This window comes from Mus caroli, unplaced genomic scaffold (assembly GCF_900094665.2).
Source record: "Mus caroli unplaced genomic scaffold, CAROLI_EIJ_v1.1 scaffold_6041_1, whole genome shotgun sequence".
Classification (NCBI taxonomy): Eukaryota; Metazoa; Chordata; class Mammalia; order Rodentia; family Muridae; genus Mus; species Mus caroli.
The window spans coordinates 92,724-102,269 of NW_018391362.1; the positions used below are offsets into that span (position 1 = coordinate 92,724).

General features: G+C 42.2%; 2 protein-coding genes across 2 annotated transcripts; both read right to left on the reverse strand.

Annotated features, from left to right (window-relative positions):
- Positions 1-3,285: 3,285 nt before the first annotated feature.
- On the reverse strand, positions 3,286-5,639 carry LOC110289141 (protein S-Myc). Its single transcript, XM_021155321.1, has one exon. It carries the CDS (start codon positions 5,402-5,404, stop codon positions 4,109-4,111), a length of 1,296 nt encoding a protein of 431 aa, XP_021010980.1. The 5' UTR covers positions 5,405-5,639; the 3' UTR covers positions 3,286-4,108.
- Positions 5,640-6,189: 550 nt separating this feature from the next.
- On the reverse strand, positions 6,190-7,485 carry LOC110289142 (protein S-Myc). The gene has a single exon (XM_021155322.1). It carries the CDS (start codon positions 7,483-7,485, stop codon positions 6,190-6,192), a length of 1,296 nt encoding a protein of 431 aa, XP_021010981.1.
- Positions 7,486-9,546: the final 2,061 nt, after the last annotated feature.

Here is a 9,546-nt window from a genome sequence, read left to right on the forward strand (position 1 = left end):
TATCAAAGTAGGAGGTCAAATTACTTCTTCTTGCAAATGAAAAAACTGTATACTTTAAAGACTCAAATGTATGACCTTTAGATCTTAAAACTTATTCAGCAGTGTAGCTACATAATCAAAATGTTTTTCTATATACTGGGTGTGGGTTTTTAAAGTAACAATATCCCCCCATATGCTCAAATATTTAAATGCTTGACCATTAGTTGGTGGAACTGTTAGGGAAGGATTAGGTCATTGGGTAGGCTTTGGGGTTACAAAACATAATGCATTTCCCAGTTAACCTTCTCTCAGTCTCATACTTGTGGATAATGATGTAAGATTTCACCAAGTGCTCCAGAGATATGCCTATCTGCCTGTTGCTGTGCTCCCTACGATAGTGATGATGGACTTACCCTCTGAAATTGTAANCCCCCCAAAACTTCCTTCTATATGTGGCCATTTTCATGATGTCTTATTACACTAATAGAAAGTAGGGAGGACACTAGGTATTAACATTCTGAGAAATCAGAAATAAANCCCATTCATAGTACCAAATCAATGTAGGAATATGACTATCCATGAATGTAAAAAACATCTGTAATGAAAATTATAAAGAATGGAAGAAGGAAACTGAAGTAGACACTATAAGATGGAAAGANATTGTATGCACATGAATCAGCAAATTAATATTATGAAATGACATTATTAACAAATATGATGTGAAGATTGAATGTATCACTATCAAACTCCCAAAGATAGTTGTGATGGTTTGAATATGCTTGGCCCATGGGAAATGGCACTATTAGGGGGTGTGTCCTTGTTGGAGGAAGTGTGTCACTGTATAGGCAGTCTTTGAGGACTTCTAGTGCTTAAGCTCTGCCCAGAGTGAAATGAGGCCCTCCTCCTAGCTACCTGGTAAAGACAGTTCTCTTCTGCTATCTTCATATCAAGATGTAGAACTCTCAGCTCATCCTCCAGCACCATGTCTGTCTGGACACTGCTGCATTTCCTGCCATGGCAATAAGGGACTGAACCTCTAAAACTGTAATCCAGCCCNAATTAAATGGTTCTTTTTTCTTTATAAGAGTTGCCTTGATCATGGTGTCTCTTCACAGCAATGGAAACCCTAAGTAAAACTATAGTCTTCACAGAAATAGAAAGAAAAGACTTCTAAAATTCATATGAAAGCACAGAAGACAGTGAAATCAATGCAATACTGAAGGAAAGAAAATGCAAACTTTATCACATAACCTGATTTGAAATTATACTGTATTTGCTACTAGAAATTTGCTACTATAATAGTAAAAAGTTCTTGGTTCTTGTACAAAAACAGGCAAGTAGACTAAGTGAATAGATGAGATAATCAATAAATAACCCACATAGCTACAGAAACCTGAGTTTTGGCAAANGTTTCATAAGCATAGTCTCCACAACAATTAAAAGCTGTGAAAACTGGATGTTCATATGTGGAAGACTGAACCTAGAGAACTCTCTCCTACTCTACACAAAATTTTATTCAAAAACACGATGAACATCTTTAATATGTGCAGAAATTTTAAAAGTAGTATAGGGAAAATACATTAAGATGAACATAGGCAACAATTTTCTGAATAAGTCTCCAATAACTCAGGAATTAAGAGCTAGAATGGACAAGTGGGTTTCCATCCAATATCAAAAGCACAGCAACCAATTTACCAGATAGCTTACAAAGTGAGAGAAATCTCTGTCAGTTATTCTTCCAACAGAATATATTATTAATATTAATAATATATAAAGAGCTCAAACAGAGTAAAATAAACAATCCCAGCAGTACATGGCNAAATGAATTGAACAGATCATTCTCAAGGAGTAGAAACTGCGACAAATGTATACCCATTAGAGAAATTCAAATTAAAACTACATAGAGATTCTACTTCACTTCAGTTAATGTCAATTACCAACAAAATGGTAAATAGCAAACACTGCTGAGTGTATGGTAAAAATGGAACACTGATGACACTTTCTTGACAGGGTTTCTTTGTGTAGCCTTGGCTGTCCTGGAACTCACTCTGTAGACCAGGCTGGCCTGGAACTCAGAAATCTGCCTGCCACTGCCTCCCGAGGGCTGGAATTAAAGGCATGCGCCACCACGCCCAGCTCCTGATTACACTTTCAATAGTAATGTAAATTACACTTTCAACAGTAATGTAAATTAGTTAATGTACTATGGAAATCACTTTGCAGTTTTCTCAAAAGCTAATGGTACAACTTTGTGATAATCCTATAACACCTCTCTCTCTCTCTCTCTCTCTCCCCTCTCTCTCTCTGTGAGTGTGAGTGTGTGTTCAAAAGAACCAAACTTTTTATGAAGATATACCTGGACACTCATGTTCATTGTTACAGTATTTATAAAAGCCAAGTCATGGATTTATCCTAGCCTAACAACAATAGGTAAATGCATAAAGAAAATGTGATAGCATATGCGTGTAGGAAATTCTCAAACAATAAATATTAAATTAAAAAAATAAAAAATAAATTCTACCATGAAAAATAAGACCTTGGAGAAAGCATATAGAAGAAATAGGATCCTCTATATACATTAAAAAAGCTAGACACACATATACAAAGAAGTATATTCAGTTATATTCAGTTATACAAAGAATGAAATGAAAATTGATATGAAAATGGAGATAATAATGCTTAACAAATAAGACATTTTACATAAACATATGCTTTCTCTCATATGTAGAACCCAGATTTGAAAAGATAGAAGTATAGATTAATAATGACTATGTGGAGAAAGGACCAAATGATGGTGATGATGGTAAATATTAACATTGTGATTTTGGTACATATATGAAAATGATATAATAAATCCATTTTTTGCTATGGTCAATGTACATTAAACTATTGAAAACCTGATTAGGCTGGAATGAGTAAAGGATATCTGAATTTGAACATCTAGCTCAGTGGCATATCTAAGGAAGGCAAGCGAAAGGTGAAGAGTATACTAAACCTATTCAACGGAAGAGCAGCAGAAACATTCCTACATTTTATGAAATCCATAAATATGCAAGTACAAGAAGTGTTTATTTCAAATGGATCTGACCAAGAGAACCTCTTAATAGCATATTATGACTAAATGACGAAAAGTGCAGGTTAGAGACATAATATTAAATCTGTTGTTGTGTTGTTGTTATCATCATCATCATCATCATCATCATTAAATATAAAATCTATGAAACAAAAAGTTCCAAATCACATTTAAGAGCAAACTAATCAGCTGAAAAACATTTCTCACACCAGAAAGTTTCTTTTTTTAAAAAAATCATTTATTTCATAAGAACATGAGGTATTTCAAAGAGCACATATTTTGTAGAAATTAAACACACAGCATTGAGTTAAATCATTTCTACATATCACATGTGAACAAATATACTAACAGGAAGATATGGACTTGGAAAAAAAGGAACTCACAGACACATATAATTTCTTTAAAAAGTTTCTTAATTCAAAAAATTATAAATATCTACTAAAACCTTTCACTATTCATTTTCATATGAAAACATAAGTATCAAATTTAGTTACCTATCAGTAGCATACAAAAGTACACAGACAGGGTAAGAATTAGTACAGTACATAAACAAATTGAAAATATATCTGTATGCAAAACATGCTTCTCAAACATTGAGGTATTATTACAATACTTAGGAGTGAACTTCCTGAATAATACCNATCTCTTGGTGGGTGAATCAATTAAATTTACAAAGATGTCCCCTCATATATATCAAATGCCAAACCCCTTTTGTAGCATCTATTGGAATCTAATCTCTTGTAAAAAGGAGGAGTGGCTCTGGAAACTTGGAGTGAACCTGACTTCAATACCCTGTAAAGGTTCCCAACTGTCCTGAACATTCATGGCCAGCATGAAGCATTCACTGAGGTTAGAGGAAAGAAAGAAATTACCTAACAGCATCCTACTCCTGGGCTTTCCAAGGTACCACTAGAACTCCATCAATGACTTGCCCCTATTCAGATCCAAACTTAACAAGGGACCAATATGAAGGTAAACCATTTTTTATGTCAACACAATAGCTTTTTTTCAAGTTAACATGTGCAAAGTAACAGTAACTGTCCATTTAAGAAACATTTAGCACAGAGCATATTGTTTGATTTTCTGTAGCAACTGCTGTTGTCTTTCATACAGTTTCTTCCTTTCCACCAGGAGCTTGGACTCATCAGCCTGCAGAGTGTGGATGTACTCAGTGGCTTTTTTCAGGATGACCACCTTAGCGGCCTTCTCATTGTGCACCAGCTCAGGCACAAGATCCCTGAGGTTCAGGAAGCTGGAGCGCATAATGTCACGGCGTTGGCGCTCCATCCTGTTGTGGTTGCGGCGACGCTCGGTGTTCTCCCGGTCTGAGTTGTTCCGGGATCCCAACCTCGGAGCCTTTGGCCGGAAGACGCATTTGAGAGCTAGCGAAGCGTGGCTCCTGGGCTTCTTCTGAGGCCGTGCGTCCTCCCTGTCCACGTAGGGCAATGGTGGCGCGGCATAGTTGTGTTGCTCCTGAATGAGGTCGTAGCGCTTAAGGATCAGCTCGCTGGACTGCGCGCACCCGGGACTCAGCGCTGCGTTCTCCTGATGCGCCGCGGTGGGGAGCCTGGAGACAGTCTTGGAGAACTGTGTCTCCTCCAGCATGACCACATGGATTTCCTCTCCGCCTTCCTCTACAGAACCTGAGTTGCTTAGGAAGTCCTCTAGGGAACTGCTGAGCCCCTGGTGGTCACCGAGGCTTATCGCTGAGCCGGTGCTGGCGGGGATGGTGGGTACAGGCATAGGCTCGCGCTTATTCGCTGGGAAGAAGACCACAGCAGGGTCCACACACTCCAAGTCCAGGTGGGAAAGCTCTGTGAGCCAGGCTGCTTTCCCACGCCCCACACCTGCTGTCCCACTGCGCTCATGGCCAGCAGAGCTGGCGGCGGCTGCCGCTCCGGGGGCCAAGGTGCCTGCGCCGACGGCGAGGGACCGGTAGCCCCCTGGCAGCTTCTCGCTCACCACACTTTCTGGCTTCCCCCGATTGGAGAAGCCGCTCCACATGCAGTCCTGAAGGATGATCGGGTTGCTGGTGCAGCCGCGGAGTCCTCCCCAGCCGAAAACCTCCTCCTCGCCGGGGTTACTCCATAGGTCGGCCTCAGGCAGCAGCATCTCCGTGGCCCAGTTCACCGGCTCCAGGCTGTGCTCTGCCAAGGCACTGTCAGGTGACAATTGCGGGGTGGGCAACAGTTCAAACTTCTTCCAGATGTCCTCCCCTGGAGGCGTCGAGTTGTGACCACCAAAGTAGATGTCATCTTCTTCCGGGTAGAAGCAGGGTTTCAGCAAGTCAAACTCCAGGTCTGAGTTCTTGCAGATCATTCCGGGCATGGTGGATGTAGTGCAGCTGAGCATCCGATCGTCTCCACCTGACAACGAAAGACCTCTTTCTCCTTATTTCTTTTTAAATATGGGGGTGTTTCGGTCCCGTGGGAGGTCACATAGGGTGTGAGACCCAACCAACCTCCAACACTCTCCGGGGCTACTAGAAGATCTGATCTGAGGCTTTTCAGAGCTGCGAAGTTCTCCAGTGGGCTTTAGAGACAGACAGGTCTTCCTTGTGGCTGCTGCCGCCTGATTGCCCTTGTGCCTAACTAGGGCTCTCCTGGCTTCCACCCAGCTCTCAAGAGCATCTTCCCAGGAGCATCATGTCCTGTGCCTTCCTCCTCCACCCTCCTTTGAATCCACCCACCAGGTCCAGACAGTTGATTGTCACTTCATGTGAAACTTTCAAGGACAGACGGGCACTGATGATGCATTTCAAATCCCCAACGAAAGCAACTTTCCACCGAGATTAGTGTACACAGCAAGATCATCCTTCAGAAAAAAAAGGAGAAATGTGATCTCAGAAAAACAGAAATTGTGTGAATGCACGACCACTAGCTGAGCATTAAGAAGGTGCTTAAGAAAACCTCCGCTCAGAATTAGAAGAAACATAGCACAAACATGACTGCTCCTGAAAGACAATATCCCTTTATAAAAGTAGATATGCAAATGAGAAAAGGAAAAGAATCAAATATTAAGAGTACAACAAAATATAAAACGTGTCAAATGAGAGGAAGAAACAATCTCAGAGTATGTGGAACAAGAATAAAATTATAGTTATCACCCAATTATCANACTGTCCATTTAAGAAACATTTAGCACAGAGCATATTGTTTGATTTTCTGTAGCAACTGCTGTTGTCTTTCATACAGTTTCTTCCTTTCCACCAGGAGCTTGGACTCATCAGCCTGCAGAGTGTGGATGTACTCAGTGGCTTTTTTCAGGATGACCACCTTAGCGGCCTTCTCATTGTGCACCAGCTCAGGCACAAGATCCCTGAGGTTCAGGAAGCTGGAGCGCATAATGTCACGGCGTTGGCGCTCCATCCTGTTGTGGTTGCGGCGACGCTCGGTGTTCTCCCGGTCTGAGTTGTTCCGGGATCCCAACCTCGGAGCCTTTGGCCGGAAGACGCATTTGAGAGCTAGCGAAGCGTGGCTCCTGGGCTTCTTCTGAGGCCGTGCGTCCTCCCTGTCCACGTAGGGCAATGGTGGCGCGGCATAGTTGTGTTGCTCCTGAATGAGGTCGTAGCGCTTAAGGATCAGCTCGCTGGACTGCGCGCACCCGGGACTCAGCGCTGCGTTCTCCTGATGCGCCGCGGTGGGGAGCCTGGAGACAGTCTTGGAGAACTGTGTCTCCTCCAGCATGACCACATGGATTTCCTCTCCGCCTTCCTCTACAGAACCTGAGTTGCTTAGGAAGTCCTCTAGGGAACTGCTGAGCCCCTGGTGGTCACCGAGGCTTATCGCTGAGCCGGTGCTGGCGGGGATGGTGGGTACAGGCATAGGCTCGCGCTTATTCGCTGGGAAGAAGACCACAGCAGGGTCCACACACTCCAAGTCCAGGTGGGAAAGCTCTGTGAGCCAGGCTGCTTTCCCACGCCCCACACCTGCTGTCCCACTGCGCTCATGGCCAGCAGAGCTGGCGGCGGCTGCCGCTCCGGGGGCCAAGGTGCCTGCGCCGACGGCGAGGGACCGGTAGCCCCCTGGCAGCTTCTCGCTCACCACACTTTCTGGCTTCCCCCGATTGGAGAAGCCGCTCCACATGCAGTCCTGAAGGATGATCGGGTTGCTGGTGCAGCCGCGGAGTCCTCCCCAGCCGAAAACCTCCTCCTCGCCGGGGTTACTCCATAGGTCGGCCTCAGGCAGCAGCATCTCCGTGGCCCAGTTCACCGGCTCCAGGCTGTGCTCTGCCAAGGCACTGTCAGGTGACAATTGCGGGGTGGGCAACAGTTCAAACTTCTTCCAGATGTCCTCCCCTGGAGGCGTCGAGTTGTGACCACCAAAGTAGATGTCATCTTCTTCCGGGTAGAAGCAGGGTTTCAGCAAGTCAAACTCCAGGTCTGAGTTCTTGCAGATCATTCCGGGCATGGTGGATGTAGTGCAGCTGAGCATCCGATCGTCTCCACCTGACAACGAAAGACCTCTTTCTCCTTATTTCTTTTTAAATATGGGGGTGTTTCGGTCCCGTGGGAGGTCACATAGGGTGTGAGACCCAACCAACCTCCAACACTCTCCGGGGCTACTAGAAGATCTGATCTGAGGCTTTTCAGAGCTGCGAAGTTCTCCAGTGGGCTTTAGAGACAGACAGGTCTTCCTTGTGGCTGCTGCCGCCTGATTGCCCTTGTGCCTAACTAGGGCTCTCCTGGCTTCCACCCAGCTCTCAAGAGCATCTTCCCAGGAGCATCATGTCCTGTGCCTTCCTCCTCCACCCTCCTTTGAATCCACCCACCAGGTCCAGACAGTTGATTGTCACTTCATGTGAAACTTTCAAGGACAGACGGGCACTGATGATGCATTTCAAATCCCCAACGAAAGCAACTTTCCACCGAGATTAGTGTACACAGCAAGATCATCCTTCAGAAAAAAAAGGAGAAATGTGATCTCAGAAAAACAGAAATTGTGTGAATGCACGACCACTAGCTGAGCATTAAGAAGGTGCTTAAGAAAACCTCCGCTCAGAATTAGAAGAAACATAGCACAAACATGACTGCTCCTGAAAGACAATATCCCTTTATAAAAGTAGATATGCAAATGAGAAAAGGAAAAGAATCAAATATTAAGAGTACAACAAAATATAAAACGTGTCAAATGAGAGGAAGAAACAATCTCAGAGTATGTGGAACAAGAATAAAATTATAGTTATCACCCAATTATCACACCGAGTATAATAAGCTGAATTATCCAATTAAAAGACAGAGAATCTACTTGGGCTTAGATACATTCCAGAAACATGATGCTTACAAGAAAATAATCTCTCTGCAAATAAAGAGACCGAGTAAAAACATAGGAAATGATAATCCAAGCAAATATAATGGAGCAGGGGTAGCTTTATCATAACCAGCAAAATAGAATTTAAGACACAAAAAAGGCCACTATACACTGAACAAAAGATGGTTCATGAAGAAGATAGAACTAAGAGTTGGGAAGTAGGGGAATGTTTGCCTGGCATGTGAAAGGATCTGAGTTTGGTATCTGTCTGCACCACAAAAAGAAAATACCATTTCTATAAATGTGTACATTTTCAATGTTGAAGGCCCTAATTGTATGAAAACACAACTAATCATACTAGTCAAAGGCTTCATTAAAATAATAGGTGACTTCAATCCCCTATTCAAAGACACCCAAGTGAAAACAATAGATCTTCAAAACCAAAAATTAGCTAAGAAATGTCAGAATCACATACTACACATAGTAAGTTAATGTAAAGAGACATCTACATAATATTCCATTTAACAGCTGCAGTATACACATTTGATCACCAGCACATTACTAACATAAAGCATGTATTAATCTACAGAGAAATTATCATTGAATTGAATATAATAATGTATCATTTATAATCTCAATGGAATTAAAATACAAATCAATAAATAGCAAAAGAAAATGAATAACCTATTTATATATGCTGTAGTTAGATAACACAGTAGTTCATGATTGGTGAGTTATTTAAGAAGTCGAAGTAGAAATTATAAAATTCTTCTATCAAATGAAATTGGAAATAGCCTTAAGAGGGAAGTTTACATCACCAAATGTTAAATAAGTAATATATAGAGATTTTAAATAGATACTTGAAATGCATCTCAAGTGCTTATAAAAACAAGGTCACTTGCTCCACTACTATGTTCATAGCAGCTTTATTCATAATAGCCAGAAACTGGAAACAGTGTAGATGTCCCTCAACAGAAGAATGAATAAAGAAAATGTGGCACATCTACATAATGAAATAATATTCAGCTATTAAAAAAAGTCATCATGAGCTTTGCAGGCAAATGGATGGAACTAGAAAATATCATCCTGATTGAGGTAACCCAGACTCAGAAAGACAGGTATACTCACTTATAAGTGGACATTAGCCATAAAGTACAGCATACCCATGCTACAATCCACAGACACAAAGAAACTAGATAATGAGGAGGTCCCAAGGAAGGATGCATGACTCTTACTCAGAAAAGG

Coding starts and splice junctions, on each gene's coding strand:
- LOC110289141 (XM_021155321.1), bottom strand. CDS start 5,404: ATGCTCAGCTGCACTACATCCACCATGCCCGGAATGATCTGCAAGAAC.
- LOC110289142 (XM_021155322.1), bottom strand. CDS start 7,485: ATGCTCAGCTGCACTACATCCACCATGCCCGGAATGATCTGCAAGAAC.